The sequence below is a fragment of the Poecilia mexicana genome, unplaced genomic scaffold (genome assembly GCF_051168715.1).
Source record: "Poecilia mexicana isolate PSO_F unplaced genomic scaffold, ASM5116871v1 scaffold_2, whole genome shotgun sequence".
NCBI lineage: Eukaryota > Metazoa > Chordata > Actinopteri > Cyprinodontiformes > Poeciliidae > Poecilia > Poecilia mexicana.
Genome location: NW_028263371.1, coordinates 22,192,440 through 22,214,160, shown reverse-complemented (window position 1 = coordinate 22,214,160; position 21,721 = coordinate 22,192,440). Strand labels below are relative to the sequence as shown.

The 21,721-nt window shown below is 43.7% G+C and overlaps 1 protein-coding gene and 1 long non-coding RNA gene across 2 annotated transcripts in view; both read right to left on the bottom strand.

The window, feature by feature from the left end:
- kalrnb (kalirin RhoGEF kinase b) overlaps positions 1–21,721 on the bottom strand; it is a 39,269-nt gene that overhangs the window by 10,131 nt on the left and 7,417 nt on the right. Inside the window, 38 exon segments of the mRNA XM_088003843.1 lie at positions 5,922–6,117; positions 6,192–6,353; positions 8,214–8,316; positions 8,607–8,761; positions 8,873–8,974; positions 9,047–9,237; positions 9,314–9,425; positions 9,627–9,719; positions 9,974–10,063; positions 10,149–10,218; positions 10,305–10,414; positions 11,031–11,097; positions 11,185–11,309; positions 11,378–11,560; positions 12,205–12,327; positions 12,574–12,689; positions 12,836–12,998; positions 13,169–13,303; positions 13,375–13,513; positions 13,584–13,663; positions 14,098–14,217; positions 14,382–14,545; positions 15,676–15,773; positions 15,862–16,058; positions 16,145–16,292; positions 17,532–17,584; positions 17,683–17,852; positions 18,056–18,170; positions 18,401–18,517; positions 18,594–18,716; positions 18,844–18,936; positions 19,022–19,156; positions 19,231–19,362; positions 20,097–20,288; positions 20,368–20,538; positions 20,622–20,955; positions 21,036–21,259; positions 21,418–21,610. Of these exon segments, the coding sequence (XP_087859969.1) occupies positions 5,922–6,117; positions 6,192–6,353; positions 8,214–8,316; positions 8,607–8,761; positions 8,873–8,974; positions 9,047–9,237; positions 9,314–9,425; positions 9,627–9,719; positions 9,974–10,063; positions 10,149–10,218; positions 10,305–10,414; positions 11,031–11,097; positions 11,185–11,309; positions 11,378–11,560; positions 12,205–12,327; positions 12,574–12,689; positions 12,836–12,998; positions 13,169–13,303; positions 13,375–13,513; positions 13,584–13,663; positions 14,098–14,217; positions 14,382–14,545; positions 15,676–15,773; positions 15,862–16,058; positions 16,145–16,292; positions 17,532–17,584; positions 17,683–17,852; positions 18,056–18,170; positions 18,401–18,517; positions 18,594–18,716; positions 18,844–18,936; positions 19,022–19,156; positions 19,231–19,362; positions 20,097–20,288; positions 20,368–20,538; positions 20,622–20,955; positions 21,036–21,259; positions 21,418–21,610 (5,294 nt within the window).
- On the bottom strand, positions 820–3,450 carry LOC148160614 (uncharacterized). Its single transcript, XR_015762337.1, has 4 exons — positions 3,326–3,450; positions 2,564–2,663; positions 2,070–2,238; positions 820–1,548 (listed from the first exon to the last, which is right to left on the bottom strand). It is a non-coding gene; the product is annotated as an uncharacterized LOC148160614 (long non-coding RNA).

Below are 21,721 nucleotides of genomic sequence, written 5' to 3'. Positions count from 1 at the left end.
ATATAAAAGCCTCTTAATAAAGCTTATGTTGAACTTTCATAAAATCAACATTAAAAATGTAGTGAAATATTTTCAAATCCATCTAAACATTTATTTTAGGACTTTTTGTAATTTTTTAAGAAATAAATCAAAATAGTTGCCAGACTGATAAGGAGGTTAAAAATGTGCAGCAGGAATCATTTTAAAAAAAAAACTGACTTAAAAAAGGTAAATATTTTTACCCTTATTTTTCATTTAAAAATCTGCCAGCAACATTTCTCTTTTGACACATTTTTCTTTTTGCTAAAATTAAAAATAAAATGTAAATGTTATCCGGCAGTAACACTTCCTTTAACCCAGAGACTATAAAGAGCAGCACGTTCTGGACATCGTTACGTAACGGTAAGATGTATTGATCTGTTCCCAGATAAAATCAACAGGTAGAAAAATCTTCATGGCTCTGATTTTATTTTTGCTGTGGTTTAAGTGGATTGGTAACACTTTATTTGAAGGGGTGTGAATAAGACTGACATGACACCGTCATAAACATGACATAACACCTGTCATGAATATCAGTAAGTCTTCATGAATATTTATGACTGTTGTTATAAAGTTTCATTTGGTAAATTGACACTTTTAATACAAAGTTGACATTATTCAAAATGTCTTTATGACAACTTGGCATTAACCAAGAATCATGTCATAAATATGACATAATAGTAGTCATAATGATTTAATTGTCATTACACTATCAAAAGCTTTAACAAAACAGCGATTAATATTCCCACTACCTGAAATAAAGCGAAACAAGTAGGACCAACAATAAAGATTTCATTAGGGTTTCTTACACTGTCAAATGATTTAATAACAGACTCATTAACAATTTCTTTTACATCAACTAAAGTGGAACAAGTAACAACAGTTATGACAAAGTCACTAAGTGTTATTACAGTGTCATTAATATTAACTGTTACCTCAAGTCAAGTGAAACAAGTTACAGTTATGAAGATGTCATTAAGTGTCATTAATATTAACTTTTACCTCAAGTAAATTGAAACTAGTAGCAACAATTATAAAGATGTAATTTGGTATTACAGTGTCAAATGCAATGCTAACAGAGTTATTGATATTAAGTCTTACCTCAAGTGAAGTGAGGTAAGACTTATAACTACCATCATAACTGTAGAACAAACCCTTTGTACATTGGAATAAAACAAAAGATAACTTGTTCTAAGATAACAGAGGGTTTAACGTCTGGTCAGTATATTGTTACTCTGAAATGCTGATTGAAAAACTAAAACAGAATTACTTATTCTTTAACTTAAGAAAATAGGTTCTTTCAACAGTAACATTTTTTGCTTCAGCCATCTCCTTCGTTATATCCTTCCTGTAATGCTCTGAAAACAGGAGATCTTCTTCTTGTCTTCATTTCCTGGAAGCAGCTCTTTGAAGGTGTCAGAAATGCTCAGAAATTACAGCTGTTCTTGCAATAGTTAATCATGGCGAAAGCCTTTTCATGAATTCAAACTTGGTGAATCTCTTCAGTGATGACTCAATTCATTGTGGTCACTTAAAAAAAGAACAAAAACAAAAAACAATGTCATCATATTCCAGCATTTATTTAAATACCATTTCAAAAATGTCCCTTGCTGCACATTGTCAGAATGGTAGACTGGCAGACAAATGCCTAGTTAATATGACTGGTTGTTATAAAGTGCAATACAAGTATTTCTTAATACAAGTAGCATAATAACTGGAGCTGAACAAAATTATTCTGATCAAATATTTGTCTGGCAGAAGTTCAGACAGACTGCCACTGTTATTTAGAAAGCATCATTTAATGCATATAGTTTTAGGCAAATGACTATCTTTTTACTTAATGAGCATTCTAAATTATTTCTAACCAGATACTCTAACTTAGGGTTGTTTGCAAGAAGCTTATTAATAAATAAATAGATTTAACATCAGTTTTAGTTGTCTAAAACGTAACTCATTAACTCAGCTGGTGAATGTTGAGTCCTGCTTCCCCACTTACCTGGCTGTCCCACCCCACTTCACATGGTGAAAATATTAACACAAAAATGACTTACCTAATTTTCTTGGGGAATATTTCATCTGCTTCTTTCTCTTTGGTCAAACAGGAACTTCTTTCTCTGGTGGCTGGTCCTTATTACATCCTCCACACTCGTAGCATGTCTTCATTAGCCAACTTTGTCCTCCCCACCATGTGTCCTTAGGCTAGCCTGGGTCTTCATGTGGCTAAAGTTGCCAAAGCAAAGAACACAAACTCTGTGTCACATCAGCCAAGTTGCTAAATAACGCACATGAAGGATAACTTTGACTAATATATTAGCTTTTAATTTGCTAGATTAAAATTGGAGGGGGGAAAAACAATTTGTCTGTCTTTAAAATATATTTAATATTAAGGGCTAACGTTACAGTAATTGTGTTTAATAACTTTAGCTAACATTAACTTACAGCAAGGTAGGATTGGCTTGAATTGCTCATAGCTAACATTACAGAGAAAGAGAACATAGTCAATGTTATTTTCTCAAAGAAAATGTAAAGTTAATAAGACACATACCTCATATGGAAGATTTCTTCTTCACCAACAACCTGCACGCCTGTTCGTGCACTGCTGCCTCTCACTGGTGGAGATGGTGTATTGCACTACTTAAAACAGCCTTAAATAATGTTTCAAATGCAAAGTTCATAAGTGCTTTGTAGACATCTTGCTGTAAAACTTTAGGATCAGTTAAATTAAGAAATTAAAGAGTAAACAACATGGCAGAGCTTTATAATATTACTACATAAAGCACATTTTTAAAATTTAATCGGTAATACTTTTATAACAAATTTATGTCAGATCATGATTTCTTCAAGTTGTCATAACAGACAATTCTGTCTAGGTTAATGTCAAGTTGTCATAACAAAGACATTTTGAATAATGTCAACACTGTATTATAGGTGTCATGATTTACCGAATGACGCTTTATGACAACAGTCATAAATATTCATGAAGACTTATTAATGTTCATGACAGGTGTTATGTCAGTCTTATTCACACCCCTTTAAATAAAGTGTTACCAGTGGATTTTTCCTCAGTGAACTTTGCCCTTTCCGCCTAATTATTAACAGAGGAGCAGATATTTTGTGGTTCATTTCTGTGAGGAATCTGTGCAGAAATGATCTCTGATGTTCGACTCTGTGGCGAGTTTATGGCAGACAGGACTTCCTGTTTTCCCCGCTAAAAGACGAAACCTGACAGCGAGGAAACCTGCTGGAATGTTACCGACCTCATCCTGCCACTCATTAACCAGCACACTCTCTCTCTCTGTGAACCCACCTCGCTCGTCCGCTCCCACAATCCATCTCAAAACGCCTGAACAATCCCAGCATGCACCTCTGCCTCGCCGCATGCTTCCTCATCAGTCCATCCAGAGGGAATGGAGGAGCAGAACCAGCCAGACCCTGGGCTCGGTGGATCTGCCGAGGCGCTGGCATGTGGAGGCTGAGGCAGTAACCCAGGGGGCGGGGCCATGAGGTGAGTGGGCGGGGTTTGTAGATTTCACTTATATGGTTGTGGAATTTTAAAATTTAAAATTCAACATTTCCTTTCCAAAATAGGGCAATATTTTTGTACAGTGTAAATTAAATAAATTAAAGAAAACTAGATTAATAAAACTGCTTCAACGTACAACTTTAAAGATGTTTTATTTGTAGATTTATTTGAGACCTACAAGTAATAACTAGAACAGGTCCAGTAAGTAACGCTGTGAGGTCGACCAGTACTTGCTTTAGATCTCAAACTGTGGTCCCTGGACCACTGGTGGTCCGCAGGCACCTTTTAATGGTCCACGAGTTACTGCATGTAAACAATCGTTTATTTCCTGTGACAGTTAGCTTACCAAAGGATTGTGTTTAAAAATAATAATGGATAAATGGCTTAAGACCATTTACACTGCAGCAGGTATGGAAAACCACAAATGCAAAAATCAATCATGTACAAATCTAGTGTTAATCTCTCCATGTTAAATAAATAATAACTAGAATAAAATAATAACTAATTATGTGTACATGATTAAATTATGATTTAATTATATGTGTGTTGCTTTTAAAATAACACAATAAAGTCTTAACCTTAAACTCATGGAAAGAACAGAAAATTAAAGGAAAACAACAAACAAAAAAGGAACGATGTAAAGAAATTTGTAAAAATTCATTTTATTAAATATATTTTAAAATGTTTAAAAAGTATTTGGGTTTAAAAAACAATGATAAAATAAACTGAGGAGAAATAGGAGAAATAAACAGGAGGGCATGTCTGAAGTTTATTTTTACACTGCAGCTCCTATTGTTTGAGAAAGCAGCAGGTGACCACACACGCACACACGCACGCACGCACACACACACACACACACACACACACACGCACGCACGCACGCACGCACGCACACACACACACACACACACACCCCCCCACACACACACACGCACACACGCACACACACACACACACATCAGGATGTTAGTGGGCCGGTTCCTGCGTTCAGGTCAGTGTTTGTCTCTGGACCAGAATCAGGCCCGTTTTCTGTTCAGCTGTTGAGGTTTGGCGCGACATAAACAAACTGAAGTGAATCAGAGTTCATGTTCATGTTTCCACTTCACCACTAAATATCCTGTCACTGCGACACACGGCAGCTTGTCGCTAAGTTTGTGAAGTCACAAACTGATGATTTTATTTTGATACTTGTTAGAAAATGTCTTATTTTTGTATTTGTTGTTTCTACTTTAATTTTTGTTTGTTTTATGTCACTTTTGGGATGTTAGCTTGTAACTTTAAGGGAGATTTGGTTTGTTGATTTTGAGCGTTTGGGTTAAAAATAGTTTTTCTACTCAGTGTCTTTACTTTTTGTAATTACATTTAGTTTTTTAACTGGATTTTATTTACTTTTTTTTTTACCTGTTTGCTTGGTTACTTTTCATCAAGTGTTTGTTATTTTTGGGGGTTTGTGTAACTTTTTAAACATTTCATTTGTTTATTTTGTAATTGAAGAAGCCAGACAGTGAGATTAGTTTGTAACTTTTTGGTGTTTTGAGTTTGATTAGAGGCTGTGGAGGTGATATAGGCATTTACCCAGGGTGGCACAAAGGAGAAGGGCGCCCAGAAACTTGAAAATAAAATATTGATCAGTGTTTTGTTTTTTGTGATAATTGTATTGATTTTAATTGGTTTGCCCGGAGAATTATTACTGTTAGAACCACCACTAATTACAGGTTGTAGCTTTTTGAGATCAGTAAAGTTTACTTTGTTACCTTAAGGAGGCTGAGGCAGTAACCCAGGGGGCGGGGCCACGAGGTGAGTGGGCGGAGCTTAGCTAGTTAGATAGTTAACTAGCTAACTCCTTGAATGAATAGTTTATTTAATGATATATTTTTATAATTGCTGATAAGAGCATTTCTCGTTTTACCTGATTATTGTATTAGTTTTGGGTAAACTGAGTGCATTTTTGACCGCTGGTTGTTTCTACCTCCCTGGCTGTGAGCAGATTTATGGTTGCATGTGTAAACAGCGACGCTGGTGAAGGTTTTTTTCTGCTGATTTGTGCTGCTGGACCCATTTTGTGGGCTTCCTGAGCGCCGCAGCTCATCGTGTAGCGGAAAGTTGGTCAGACATAAACTCTGACGGCAACGCGGCGCAGAAGATCCCAGTAAACAAACCAGTTTAAATGTTTCATATTGTGGGACGAGCCGTCCGTGTTTACAAGCCAACAATCAGGGATTTAAATATTTAGAGCGACAGGATGTGCTTCTGCTTTAACAGGAAGTGAAATCGGTGATTAAATCTGAGCAGTCTGTTGTCTTTTCAAAGCCCCTCTGAGACAGCTGCAGCTGCTAACATCTGCCTCCGTGTAAACAAGTGATGTAATCAGAATACTCACCCCTCCCAGTGCTCCCAGCAGAGGAGGAGGTGGAGGTGGTGGTGTTGGTGGTGGTGGAGGAGGAGGAGGAGTTGCAGACAGAAGAGGTGGTGGTCGCGGGGGTGGAGGCGGTGGTGGAGGCCGTGACGAGCCCCTCCATGTCGGCTGCACTGTGGGAGTGTGACAGGCAGAGGGCGCTCATGGGCAGCAGCCCCTCCTGGGAGGAAACGGTTGGGGTCAGGAAGGAGCAGACTGTGTGCGACGTTCTGCCTCCAGTCAAGTCGGTCCTACCTGCTGAGGGTTCTGGTCTGTGGTTCTGGCCAAGCACCAGCCGGGCCGGTCCGCAGAGCGCTCCACCAGCTCCACCGTCTGACCGCAGCGGACGCTCAGCTCCCCGGGGCCACCGCTGGTGAAGTCCAGCAGCACCACCACTAACTCGCAGCCTCCAGACAGCTGCACACACACACACACACACACACACACACACACACACACACACACACACACACACACACACAGCATCAAGGTTATTACAGGTAACCAAAACTAACCAAGTATGAAACTGAGAAAACATTTTAATTAACTGAAAATAAATAAAAACAATACTTAATGGGAGAAAACTAAAAGACCAAAACCAAACTACGACTATAGGTGATTCATAAAACTATGTCTGGAAAACGAGACAGTATGGAGGTACAGTCTGGGTACCTCCAGACTGTAACATCACAAATCAGCAGGCACTGCCCGTTACCTAGCAACACCAAACGCTGAGACTCGTTACCTAGCAGCACTAACAGAACCCAGCCCATTTCCTAGCAACCCTAGGACATTTGGTCAGCTTGTTTTTCTGCTGTACGCTCTGTACAGTGGCTGCTGGAAAAGACTAGTGTTTTTTTTTTAATTCTCCTCTTCTGTGCAGGAGGCTCCACTAATGCTTATCAAAGATATATGCTTTTATTTATTTATTAAGATTTTCTTTTTGATTCTAAAATGTTTTTAACTGACAAAAAAATTAATATTCATATAAATATATAATTAGTTTGAGGTATTAATATAGTTGTGTATTTTATAGTTTTATTGCATTTATTTTTAGAATGTGAAAATTTTACATACCAAGATGTTTCTGTTTAGTTTTACATATTGATTTTTTCCCCCCTGTGTTGAAACACTGTGATGACGGATTGTAATTGAAAGCATCATGAGTGTTGACCTAATGTTGCTCTCAGCAGATTAAACACATGACTAATGACAGCCACATACATCATCCCACAGCCGCTCTGATTGGTCCAAACGGAGTCACATGACTGGAGCTATAGGTGGAGGTTGCTATGGTTACGGCTGGCTCTGAGTCGGAGCACGTGGGCTCCAGCCAGGGGAGGAACCACTCTCGCGGTCTGCAGGGAGTAGAGGGGAGTTCCCCGTTTAAATGCAACACAGCTGTGATCCCAAAACACGGAAAACAGGCGAGAAGATCGGAAAACCAGGAGAGGAAAAATAAACAAACAGAAACCAGGAGAAAGTCTGAGGACAGAAAAACAAACACTTCACTGTCCTCGAGTTGGACCAGAAACTTTAAGAATCACAAAAACATTTTAAAAGCTGGAATCTTAAAGTTCATGTTTGGATTAAATTTTTAGACAGAAATGATTTAAATGTAGGATTTGTTTCACAAGGATATTTTCTTAAAATCAGGCTTAGCGCTCCTATATCTATATTTTTTAAACAGTTATAAATACAAAAATGTTTTGCACTGCAAAATGCTTAGATTTCGTTCAATTCAAACATTCATCATAGGTTGTCACCTGCCTGAAAACTTTTATTTAAAACCTTTTGAATTTTCTTTTCTTCAAACTTCTTATAAAACATGTTTTTATAAGAAGATATTTCAGTTCTTTTCTATAATTCTTCAGATTTTATTGATTATTTTAGTTTTATCTTTCAGTGCTGCTTCACGTTCAGGAGCTTTTAACCAAACGGAAACAAAAAGACGCCATAAATGTTTAAACTGACCCAGTTAGCGTCGCCGCGCCGCTCTCAGCCTGCCCTCCTGTCCGCCCGAGTTTTCACCCCTGACCCCGACCAGCGGACCACGGATGGCAGGGTCACCAGGTCAGAGGTCGCTGACCCTAACCCCACCCTCTTCTAGCCCTCGGTAGGTGAGAAAATCAAACGTACCTTGTCTGAGCGGCTGCAGAAGAAGAGCGCTGAGTGGAAAATCCCTCAGACACACACCAAGCTCACACACCCTGCAGCTGTGATGAGGTCATCACTGGGCCGCTCACGCCCCTCTGTGGCGTCGCCCTGAGTGTTTACCTTGTCGCTGTCGGCCGTGTTCTGCGACGTCCGGGATGCGATGGAGACGGTGTCGGGCTGGCTGCTGGCGTCGCCCAGGCTATCCGCGTCTTCGCTCGTTTCCCTGGAAACCACAGCGGCTTTAGTTTCCCTCACACCCAAACGTCCGTCTGGATTTCATTATTATTATTATTATATAGGAGGCAGTTAGTGACAAAACCGCTGCTGCTCTGGAAATACTGCAGCATTCTGGGAAATCAGCTCCAGTTTTATAACATCATTTAAACACATTCTGATTCTTATTTACTCAAAAACCTGCATGTTATCAAACCTTTTCAGTTTTTTTTATAGAATTAATCAGTTGTTGAATTGATCAGAAATGAACGTTTGTGTGAAGCTGGTTGTGTTTCCCACCTGCGGGTGATGCTGCGCTGCCGGCCCAGGGTCGGGTTGGGCGTTTTGGGCAGGGGGATGGGCTCCCGCAGCGCCCCCCGCAGGTGGCCCCGCCTCTCCTGGATCACCTGTCGGATGCTGCGAACCCACTCCTGCTTCAGCTCCAAGGAAGACGCCTGAGGGTTTAAATAAACACTTTTATTAAATTACATTTTTTAAAGCAGCAGCAGGGTTTCTGGGTAACGTTTTGCTCAGAAGGTTTTAAGTTGAGGAAGTTGTGCGCGTACCTTCAGGACGGTCTTGTTGTCGGACGTCGGCGTTCGTCCGACCCACAGGGCGAACTTACATGGATCCCCCTCGATGTGCTCAGTGACGCCGAGCTCTGAGGTCTGACATGGAAACAAGCAGGTCAGTTAAGCTCCTTTCCTCTGCGCGTTTAATGATCACATGACCTTCATTACCCTCAGCCTGCTCTTGTACAGATACTTGGTGCGTCCAGAGGAATCCTTGATCTCCTTGCTGAAGATGAGCGACAGCTCGAACAGGAACAGGTGCCGGTCCCGGCCCTTCCGGATCAGAGACTTGGGCTCCCAGACCAGGAAGGAGTCCTGCAGGAGGAGCTCGCCCTGCACCTCCAGGCCCTCCTCCAGACCTGGAGCCGCATCACAGCCAGATCAGACAAACAGAAAAACGTCTCCAGCAGAGTCACGGCGAGGCTGAGGCTCTACCTTCCAGCATGCTGACATGCATGGCATCGTTGGCTCTCTTTGGGACACTCAGCATCACGTCCAGGCCTTCTTTAATCTCACCTTTGCCCTCCTCACAGCAGGCCAGCAACTCCTGCAGAACACACACAGGCAGCTGATGATCACACAGATTAGTAATTTGCACCGAGAGAAGCAGCAGAGACGTGTGGCAGCTTTCATTTGTTATTCCAGACACAAACTTTGACTCCTTTCAGTTTTAAATCTCCAGATTTGTTTTGCAGACGGAGGAGAAAACAATTTTTTTTTTTTTTTACTGATTTAAATGTGTTTGTACCTTCAGCAGCAGCTGGTACTTGGTGATCCGCTGCACTGGTTTGATCAGAGCCGAGGAGATGGAGTTGGCCAGGCCGTGTCTCCTCTGGACCTCCTGCTCAAAACAAAATGTTAACATTCATCCAGCACAGAATAGAACATTTGGACCGTTTCAGTTCTGTCATCTCATCTTTCCTCAGTCAGTTCTCACAAACTGAACATCATGTAAAAATCTCTGCTGGTGCAAAAATAAATGCAGTGATGTTTCAAACATTTAATAGTTTCAATCGTTCTAGTTTTGAGTTATTCATCACTAGCTAACACCGCTATTCAGTCATATGAAGTTTTGCGGTTTTGTGGGAAAATCACCTCGAAGAATCCGGCTCCATGCTGCTGGATCAGTAAACTGGAGTCCGGTTTGTTCCTGCAGTACGTCACGTACATGTGGAACTTATCAGCCTGCACAGACACAAACAGAGACGCTTTAATGCTTCGCTATGTCAGCTAAATGTAGCATCAACGGGCAATAATCCTCTGTGTTTACCCAGGTAACGAAGCAGTGCCCCACGTCTTCTGGAAGCTGTTCGTAGTTCTCCAGTTCCTTCAGGAAAATACTGAGGAGCACAAAGGTTAGCGCTGCTAAGCTAAACGGTTCTGTTTGTTTCACCCTGATGTATAGCAACTGTTTCTGTTTGCCTACCTGTTGTGGAACTCGTAGATGTCCTGGATGTTTCCGAACACGACGTCGTCCTTGTTGGTGAGTCCAGGTGGGATTTCCTCCGAGCCGCTGGTCATCTCCCACAGGTACGTCTGCAACGGCAAAACAGTCACTTCAGCTTCACCCGCCGCTTCTTACAGGGAAATCAACACTTCCTGCACGACTTTCACTTCAAACATTTACAGAATTTCTGGTTCATTTGGTCAGAGGATGTTTTATCACCAGAATAACTGTGGACATTTAAAGGGACATAGTAGCATTTTATAGCACAACTAAGTACCTTCAGTTGTTATAAAATTGTATAAATATCAAATACGACTTAAAAGAAATGTTACTTCCTAATTTATCACTTTGTGGCTCCTCTATTAAACCTTTAATGTTTTTTACCAGCGTTTCTCTGAGCAGTGGCTCCAATAACGAGGTCACCAGTTCCACCAGCTGTTTGCCAATTGCTGCTGGCTAGTCTGAAGGAGGCGAGAAGGGGAGGAGCTGTACCTTGAAGGCGGGGCTAAGTCCAATCAGGCGTTTTAACAACTGAATTGTTGCCATGGAGATTAAAGGATTTCTCAAACCTTTCAGACTTATAGTTTTAGTAACCATAATTCTGATGTAATGACAGTAAAAACACAAAATCATTAAGTTCAGATGTTTAATTAGAAGTGTGTGTGTGTTTTTCTACACACGCTGAGCTAATCCTCCATGTTTTACCTCGATGCACTCCTGCAGGTCTCTGACGTAAACTCTCTCAGTTTGGAGGAGCTCGGCCATGATGTACCTGCCCACACACACACACACACACACACACACAGATTTATTAGAGCAGAACGTCGCACCCGGCGCGCAGCTCACACACCATACTCACTCCTTCTTGCGGGCGGAGCGCCTCTTCTCGTCGCTGACCTGGTGACTCGGGTCGGACAGGTTGACCTCAGGGTCCGAGTCCGACAGGCTGTTGGGGATGAGCTCCAGCTCCAGGTCCTTGTTGTCCTAAACGAGCGCCGCAGTTAGCCTTCAGATTACGGTTAGCATCTGGAGCAGTGGAGGGTTTTAATCACCTGAGAGCTGCTGCCCAGCGCGGCCTCCAGCAGGTGGCGGTACTGACCCATCCTGACCGTGAAGTCGCGGTAACGCTTGTCCACCGCCGAAACGCAGCGGCGCAGCTCGGTGCGGTGGGCGTGGCCTTTAGCCAGCATGCTCTCGGCCAGCTGGATCAGCAGGTGAACCTTCTCCTGGGTGTGCTGCGAGAAGTTTACTCATTCATCGTTTGTTTTCACAGTTTCATCTTATCAGATAAAACCGTCCAAAAAGGACAGAAATATTTAAGTTTTACTGTTCGCTTTGAGCTTCACCTGGTCTGGATGCAAAGGTGCTTCATGTTGGATGCTAAAATAACAGCTAATAGTAAATTAGCTGTGGTGTATATACACCTGATCTTCAGATCAGATTTATGGGTTTTTATGTTTTTTTTCTCATTTAGAAAAAAGGAAAATTTCTGACAAAATAACTCCAAAATTTTGAGATCAATCTGAGAAATTTTCTGAATTTGAAAAGACAAAACTCAGAATTTAAAAGATTCTTAGAGGTTTTCTAGAAACACAAGGACATTTATAAGTTTGGAAAGTTAAAAATTTCAAGAAAGAAGTCAGAATCTAATCTTGGAATAATAACAAAAATGTTCTAGAAAAAAACTGGAATTTTCTGAGCTCATGAAGTTGAAAATTTGTAAGAAAAAAAAATGCAGAATTTCTTAGTATTTTTTTTTTTAGAAAATTTCTGGGATCAATCTCTAAATTTTTGTTTTTTGGTGTAAATTTTTCTCTTTTTTTATTTTAAAACGAGCCAGTATGCTGTAGTTTAAGTTGAAACTGGTTTCTGGAACAACCTTTGCAGAAATGCAGAACTCTCTGTGCTGGTTCAGCAACTCCTGCGTTTCGGCCGCCGTTGCCCCCGGCGACGTGTGCGTGGCCAGGTAATGGTCACCTGACTGCTGCAGCCATTCAAGGGCCTGGAAGTGAACAGATTGAAATTTAGAGATTTACAGAAAGTTAGAGCTGTCTTTGTTTGTGGGGTTTATGCTTTTCTGTTTTTCATCATTATTCTAGCTTTTTAATACAACATCAAAAATATTGTAATGATTTCTAAAGAAGATATTTACACAAACTGAGGAAAAGCAGCAGCTGACATTATTTCAGAGGGTCGTTTTGTTTCTGTGTTTGACCTCTGCAGCTATGTTTATCATTTCTCGGTTTACCTGCTGGGCATGGTTCTGGAACATCAGGTACTGCTGGCACTGGTCCAGTCTGCGTTTCTTCAGCGTCCAGAAATGAAGTACTCTGTTTTCTCTCTGGAGCAACTCGCTGAGGATTCCTGAGCACAAAGAAGCATCTCTGTCAGCTCAAATCCACCAAAATCCCTAAATATAGAGACCAATTATCTGTGGCGTCCCTCTGGGCTCTGTCCTGGTTACACTCTTTATTTTTGACAATATGTGGATTGTTTTTGTTTCTGTGAACCTTTGACTTGCTGCTCCGGCACTCTGGAGTGCCCAGTGACCTCGGTGACCCCCGTCACCGCGGAGACCGTGACGTTGTGGCCGGAGATGTTGGCCATGGTGACGCTGTTTCGATGGATGTACTTGAGGAAGACCTCGGCGTTGCGTCTGGCCAGCGTACACGCCTGTCGCAGAAGAAACAGATCTGGTACAGGTTGTTTCCAGAAAACATGAAACCGGGAGGAACTCCTCAGTAAAACACAGAAATGAAGTTAATCCACAGGGTAAATGTTGCTTTTTAAATCTATTTTTTATCTTTTCTAAAGGGAACTGAAGGTATTTTTTGTGGCGGTACCTTCAGGAAGGCCTCCTTCTGCTCCATGTGTTTGCTGATGAGCGGCAGCAGCTGCTCTGGCTGCCGCTCTCCTCCTGCGCACCAGTCCTCCTCCCTGCGGTACTCCTGCTCCAGACTCTCCAGGACGCCACACACCTGGTCAGTCGGTACAGTGATGAACATGAAGCTCCCCCAGTGGTTAAACGTGGAACCGCAGTGGCGTTTACCTGCTGGGACGTCCGGTAGAAAGCGGCGGACGCGTTGACCAGCTTCAGTCTGTCTTCGATCCTCAGCATCAGCGTCTGCCAGTGCAGCGCCACCGTCTGGGCGCAGGCCCTCACTGCATCCGGGTCGTAATGGCCCGACCTGAGCAGAAGCAGAGACTTCCTGGTGAGCGGATCGGTCCAGCGTTGATGGAGGAAGTTCTGCGTCTTACCTGACGAGCAGCTCGGCTCGCTGCTGCAGAGCCAGCGCCACCTGGTGGGTTCTCTGCAGGGAGTCTGCATGCAGCAGAGCCTGCAACACAACGCGAGTCCAGTTTCCTTAACGTGCTTTTTGATTTCCATTCGTTTAGAAAAACAATCTGGAAAACTCAATTTTCTGCTTGGTTTTTATATAAAATGTAAAGGGTGCTGTTACAATAAATTGTTCCAGCAATTATTTTGATAAACAATAATATCGTTTTGACATCATGTTCAAATATTATAATGATGGCATAATAGAAACCAACAAACTCTAATTTTGTATAAAACTCTTACAGCTTTAACACTGGAGCAGGAAAATATTTTAAATCATCCAAAATAAAACAGCCAAAATCAATCAATAAAAAAACACATGAATTGTGACGTTTCTGTCGTCTGAATGGGAATTTAAATTGATCATGGTGTTAATTGATTGTTTATTGTGACAGACTTAAGCATTAAATGTTTTATTTCTGTGTCTGCAGTAACCTCGATGGTCTGTTGGAGGCGCTCATGCTCCCGCTGCAGCTGCTCGGCTTCAGACAGACAGCTGGAGTTCAGCATGCAGGAGGACAGCTTCATCTCGCCCTCAGAGATCCAGCCCAGCACCTGAGAGAGGCACACACACACACACACACATACACACACACACACACACACGCACACACACACACACACACACACACACACACACACACACACACACACACACACACGTAGGTATGCAGTAGGAAGTCTGAGTGTGTATGCGCAGAGGGCTGAGTGTGTGTTACCTGTTTGACCTGGCTCTGCAGGTGTCTGAGCTGCAGGTTCTGCTCCAGGTATGTGTGTGTGTGGTCTGCGATCTGCTGCAGTTCCTTCTGTTTGTCCTGCAGGAGGCGCTGCAGCTCCTCCACCTGCGCCGTCAGGCCTCCCTCCGCCTCCGACAGCTCCATACCTGCAACATGCTCCACCTTAGAAACCACACACACCAGCTGCCTCATTGTGCATGCACGCACTGATGTGTGTGTCTCCATGGCGAATTCAATACGCCGGTTTCCATGGGGATCAGCTGTGTGCTTCAGAGAGCAGTTTCCATAGCAACCCATCCCCTTTTTCCCCCTCTCCACCTCTGACATCAGTGTGATGCTGGGCTGTTCGCCGCTGGGGAAAATCTGCTGACTGATTCTTGTGGCTCTCTAGGATTTTATTCTGTTCAGATTGAACCACTAATAATAGAAAGGCTTTGGATTCAACATGGCCGACATTCTGTTGTACCTTTTTGTCTCGCATCACCGGACTGTTGGACATTAGATGCTCCAAGAAGTGTCAGCGTTTTCTGAAATCAGGGGATCTGAACCTGCTTATGGATCTCCAACATGGATCATTTCATTCCCTCACCGGGCGCCGTCATTAAACGTCCTACAACACTAAAGCACCGATAGAGCTAAAAACATTTGATTCCAAATCCAGAATCACTCAGGATGCTTAACGCCTCACAGTTCAGTAGATTCGGTTCGACTGGGAACCAGAATTGCAACATTTGTTCTCTCGTTCCAAACATGGTTCTGGGACTCATATTAAAACAAGACAGCTTAGGAATCCCTAAATCTCTGTTTTCATGAGGACTTGGGGTGAAAACCGTTTTCCTAAAACATGTTCCTGTAACGGGAGTCTATCACCACCCCTGACTGTTCAAGTGATCAACTGATCGATCGACCTGTTTATCTGAACCCTGTCTTTTCTTATGGTGTACCTCAGGGGTCTCAAACTCCAGGCCTCGAGGGCTACTGTCCTGCAGTTTTTAGATGTGGCATAGGTACAAAACACTGGAATGAAATGGCTTAATTACCTCCTCCTTGTGTAGGTAAGTTCTCCAGAGTCCTGCTAATGACCTAATTATTCTATTCAGGTGTGGTGCAGCAGAGGCACATCTAAAAGTTGCAGGACAGTGGCCCTCGAGGACTGGAGTTTGAGACCCCTGGTGTACCTCAAGGCTCTGGCATTAGGTATCTTTGTTTTTCTCTGTATGCAGATGACAGCAGGTTTTACCTCTTTTCTCATTTTGAAGTAAAACCTGAAACCTACCTGATGCTTGGACCTCTGTGATGTATTGCTGAAGGTCATGACCTTGCTGGATCACCTCATAGATCATATTGTTCATCGCCAGCCTTCGCTCCATGTGCCTGCAGAGCAGTCAGATGATAAATTAAAGCCTGATAAAAATATTATGTACCATAAGTCAGCAAGATGACGCCAATCTGCTCAGTCTACCTGTGGATACGCTGTTGAGCCAAGGTCAACGCCTCAGGTGTGGCCTCTGCCAGGCGAGACTGGCCCAGGGCTAGCTTGTCCTGGGCTAGCTGCTCAGAGTTAGCATCAGCTAGCCGTGGAGATGTTAGCTTCTCAGAGGAAAAGTCCTGGGACTGCTTTTGAAGGTCCTGTTTCCAGGCATCCATTTCCCCAGTTACCTGAAGACCAAATGATGTTAAAGAATCAGGAATATTACAGCAGGAAAAGGTTTTACTTGGTAGAAAAGGGTAGAACCAGGCGTCACCTCCAGGGTGCACTGCTGCAGAATGCGGAACTGCAGGAAAATGTCCAGTCTGATCTTCTTCTGGTGGAAAAGTTCCTCCAGTTGAGCGTGGGACTCCTCCAGCTGCTGCAACACAGACTCCACATGGGCCACCGAGCTGCCCTGGGGCCTAAAACAAGCGCACCTCTTAGTATGTACAGCAGAAAGGAAACCGAACCAATTCATCTGAAAAATATCACCGAGCTTATCATAACCTGGAAGGAAACATAATTTTACAAAATTATGCAAAACAAAAATTCTACAAACACAAAAATCTTACAAGAAATTGTCATTGTGAGATAAAAAAAAAACAAAAAACTGAATGAATCGAATGAAAATCCAACACATTTATAACCGAGAAGACATGGATTAGTTGTACATGCATGTTTGTGAAAAAAATCAGCACAAAAAAGATAAAATAATTCAAGCAAAGACAGAAATTAAAATAAAATCCCATATCTTAAAGAAACCTGAAAACATTTATTCATCTGATGCACAGAATCATCTTCAATTCCTTCAACAAAAATAAACCTTTCAGAACTAAATATATTCTAAATATTATGAAAGAAAAGCCCAAATAGCATCACTTAAAAAACATGGCGCCATAATTTCTGATGAAAACGTAAATTGACAACATGGTGATGTTTTCCTAATTTAAATTTATAAAACATCCAAACCAAGATGAAACTTTTAGTCTAATTTAACGTCAACAGTGAGAAAAAAATGCTTGATTATTTTTTTTTAATTCGGTAGATATGTTTCTGTTACAAATGTCGCATAAATACAATTTCACGGTTTCTATGAAATAAAAAAATGCAATTAAAATCACATGTGAATAAGTTTGTTCACATAATTAGTCATTAAAATCAGGGCAGCGACCAGGATACGAGTTTAACGCGTGGAGACCTCTAGTGGAGCCTGGTGGTATTGCAAATTGAAAAGTGTTTCTATTGTAGTTTTTATGAAATACACAAATTTTGACATGACTAAAAAACCTAACGCAAAAACCTTTTATCAAAATATTTGAGATTTTTTTAAATTAAGGGATTAATTTTCATAATTTCAATTTGAGCAATTTTAAGGTCAATAGAAGCGCAGCTAGTGTATCTGGACGACAACACATGGCATCTTCTCATCACATTCCTGATAAAAACTTAGCCAATCAATCAATCAATCAATCAATCAATCAATCAATCAATCAATCAATCAATCAATCAATCAATCAATCAATCAATCAATCAATCAATCAGCCAATCAATCAATCAGCCAATCAATCAATCAATCAATGTTCTAATAATAATCTATAAAGATTATCTGATCTAGAAAACACCTCCTAGATTCTGTATCAGGCATTGATGCCATGAATCACCTGAGTTGCAGGATGAGATCTTCTCCTTCCCGGATGACACTCATTGCAGCTTCCTGCGGGTCAGGGTTAGAGTGTTAGTGCGGGGTGAGAGGTCAAAGGTCAGGGAGTGTTAGGTTGTTATGGAGACGCTGGGGTTGAGGCAGCAGCGTACCTGTGTGTTGGCTTGCTGCTGCTGCTGCTGGCTGATCAGAGCCTGCAGCGCCTCCACCGTGTCTGGACACACCAAGAGGTCAGAGGTCAGCTGCTTCTGGAGGCCCTCCATCCACACCGACAGCTAAAGAGCAGAGGAAGAAGAAGAGAGCAGTCGTTATAGTTCATTCACTCACCGTTGTATCTGCTTTTTCTTTTTGATTATCTGTTCTCATTATGGGCTTTGTACATAAGTTTTATTATATTTTATTTTACACCATCAGTTATTTGTCTCATCAATGAGAACACCAACTCATTTATTTTTTCATATCTCGACTCCTTCAACATGTAATTGCATGTCAGGAATTTTTCTACTGCTATAAAATATCATGAACGTTTAGAAGCGATGAGTCTCTGTGTTTCTAGGGATGTTACCTCCTTAGTGTGAGTGTAGAAGGACACAGCGAGGTCCAGCAGCAGCTTCCTCTGCTCCACACGCTGGATGAAGGCCTGCAACACACAGCACTGATGTCAGAATCCAGCATTTAGACACAACCCAAGATGTAGAAATAGCCTAGCTTTTCGTGACAACCCCAGCATTTAGACACATCTCAGCATTTAGACACACTGAACTCATCCCAACTTATTGACACCTCCCGGCACATACAAACCCCCAGCCCCCTCCAGGACATAGACACCCCCCCCCCTCTCCCTCCAGGACATAGACACCCCCCGGCTACCTGCATTCGCAGCTCCAGGTCTCTGGCCGCCTGGTAGATCTCCTCCTCCTCACACTCTCCTGCCTGGGCCAGCTGGTCGGCCGCCTCCAGAAGCTTCTCTGCGTTGGTGTAGGTGTTCTGAAAGACAACCAGAGGTCAGTTTGAGGTGGGTTCAGCTTGACGGAGGATCCAGATCAGGGAACGTTTGGGTCACCTGTGCGACTTGCTGAAAGTCGTCGTGCCGTTTCTGCAGCGCCCGCGCCCGGTGCAGGGACTTCCCCACCCCGGTGTGTTTGTTGAGGAAAACCTCTCCATGCTGCTCCACCCAGTCCAACACCTGACGGAAAATTAGGTGGAAGGAAAATCTGGATGTAATCTGGTCAGTCATTAAAGCAAGTGCCTCGGGCTACGCAAATATTGATTGATTGATTGATTGATGTCAGCGTGGATGTTGGTGGTCCGACCTGTTTAACATCTTGCTGGAACACGCAGAGCTGCAGGCGCTGATGGAGGCGGAGCTTCCTGTGCTGCCAGGCTCCTTCCACCTCATGGTGACCCTGAGCAGACAGGAGAAAGTCCCGGTCCGTTTTCATGTCTGTCTGTCATAATCCTGCCCTGACGGCACATTGTACCGAGCCTCACCTGCATCACCTGGTGCAAAACTCCCATGATGCTGTGCGTGGCCGGGGTGAAGTCCGGCTTGGCTGCCGACTCTTCAGACTCACTGTTGGCATTTCGCTGGAGGACGTCCATTAAAGCTTTTCCACTTTCACTGACCTGCAAGCGAACAGGAAGACTTCAGGTTTCTTCATGCAGACACAAAGTCGTTAGTTGGGACTTCAGGCCAATACCTGCGTGTAGTTGGCAGATATCTCCTCGTTTAGCTCCTGGTGCTTTTTAGTCGCAGCTTCCAGCTCTGCTGTTGCAGTCGGTAAGGGACCTTCAGAGCACGTCTTCACCCAACCCTCCACCCGCAGAAGGAACTGGACAGAGAGACGGACATTCAGGTGAGAAACATCCCGAACATGAAGAAAGACCAAATAGTCTTCAAAGACCTTCTCTTGGACTTCTTAGTGACGCCAAATGAGGACAATGAAACAGGTAAGGCAAAGAACTCATGAATTGTTTCATATAAATCATAATGTTGCATAATTTAAGCAAGAAGAAAGATGCGACTCCAAGCAGCCATGAGGCCACAAGTCCAGAGAGAACAGGTAGGATTAGTCTCTGAGCATTTATAAAATGTGATTTAGACCCAGAAACCGAGTCAGAAACTGAGACAGAATCCTTCCTTTGGTCTTCGGGACACTTTTTTGCTACTTTAGGTCATAATGGTTTATGCTGTACTGGATATAAAGGTACGTTCTCTGCCCCTTGGTGGAAACATAAAGATAGATTATGGTCTGAGCAGCAGAGTCATAAAGCCACAACACGTCTCTGCTGGTAGCGTTTCTTAATTTTTTCTCCAGAGATGCATCCTGATGTAAAAAGTCTGCTCTCAGTCAGTGGTGTTCAAAAAATGGAAAGGAGAAAGAACAAGAGTAGTGCGCAGAAGGAAACAGACAAACTTGTGGTTAGTGACGTCAACTGAGGACGATGAAACTGGTAAAGGAAAGAACAGTTCAACCCTGTCAATGAATTGTGAGGCGTTGTGGCGTATAAAACATAACATTACTTCAGTCCATAATGGCTTACTGATTGTTGGACGTAACGGTACCTGCTCTGCCCCCTGGTGGAAGCCAGTTGCCATGGCAAGCGTGTTGCTGCGCTCCTCCAGGGCGGTCGTCAATGCCTTCCAGTCTTCCTGTAACCGTGACGACACCATGGCGATGCGCTCCGCTCCATAGTGGCCGGCCTCGGCGAGTCTTGCTGCCACGGTGACCACGCTGTCCACGTTTACGCTCCCGTTCTGCAGAAGCGCAGGTGACGCCATGTTTAAGTCATGAAACACTCAGCAAGGCGTCAGAGACGGAGACGTACACACTGACCATGCAGTTGGCGGTGAAGTGCTGGTGTTGTGTTTGCAGGTCGACAGCGTGCTGGTGGTTCTGACCGACTTCTGTCACACTCTGCATGAACAGCTCTTTGCTGTGGGCGATCCACTCCGACATCTGAGACAAGGAGAGGCAGCAGCAACACAGGCGGGTCAGACAGCAGCTCTGGATTTGCATATAACGATGCAAAACTTGATTGAAAATTAGGAAAAATAATGCAAAGCTTGCTCGCTGGGTCATGACCTCACCTTGGTGGCGTCCTGCTCAAACAGGTGCAACTGGAGACCCTGGTCTAGGTGCAGCTTTTTGTCGCTCCAGCTCTGGAGCAGGTGGGTGCGACCAGCCTGCAGCCGGTCCAGCAGAGAGGAAACCTTTGGGGCCACACTCTGGAAGTCGGCCCCCCCTGACAGCCAGGTGCCGCCGCCTCCGCCTCCTCCACCTCCTCCCCCACCCTCAGTGGAGCTGTCACCATGTGAGGGGCCCAGGCGCATTCGCTGAAGCAAGCTCTTCCCCTCTCTGTCCAGGGCATCCACTGGTGCGGTGGCGATCGTGTTCCGGAGACGACTGTGTTCCTCTAGAAGTCTGATGATGAGAATTCCCTAACGTTAGCGTTCAGGTCGACCCTGAGCGACCCTGACCTATGAAACATCCAAAGTACTCACTTGCGGGCCTCGTCCACATCTTTGGGCTCTGGTATGCGGTTCAAGCCGGCCTCCAGCTGCTCCAGCTGAGCCAGAAGCTGTGTTGCAGCTCCGGAGAACTCTTCGAGTCCCAGACGAAGTTCAGTCCACTCCACGTGGTCGTACTCCAAAGAGCCGCCGAGGTCCGCCGTGAGCTGGGAGGGGTCGATGAGCCGGGAGAGGCCTTCCACTGACACCAGGCTGGTCTGGGGACAGAGACGGGTTACTGCCTCAATGCAGGAAACCTTAACAGCTTGAACATTAGGGAGTGGCACTAGAAGATGTTTCATCTCTCTGTTAAGTTGCTGCATCTTCCAGTTGGCCTCCAGTCAAGAACCCACGATTGAAGAACAGCTGGCGGTACCTCAAAGCTAAACTTGGCGCTGCCCAGGTTGGTCTTGTGTTTCTGCCAGAAGGTGTCCGGTTTGATGAGCAGAGCTGCGTGGATGTTGGAGGAAAATGATTCCTGTAGCGTCCTCAGCACTGGCTTCACGCTGTCCCACTTACTGCCGCGCATGTCCACCACAACGGTGAAGCCACGAGCTCGAACGTCCTCACTGAGGGAAACACAGAGCAGCAATGAAACCAACGTCTCTTCCTTCAATAAAACTAAAGACAGAGCACTTTCTGCCACACTGGGGTCTATGTTCACATTAATGTTTGAATAA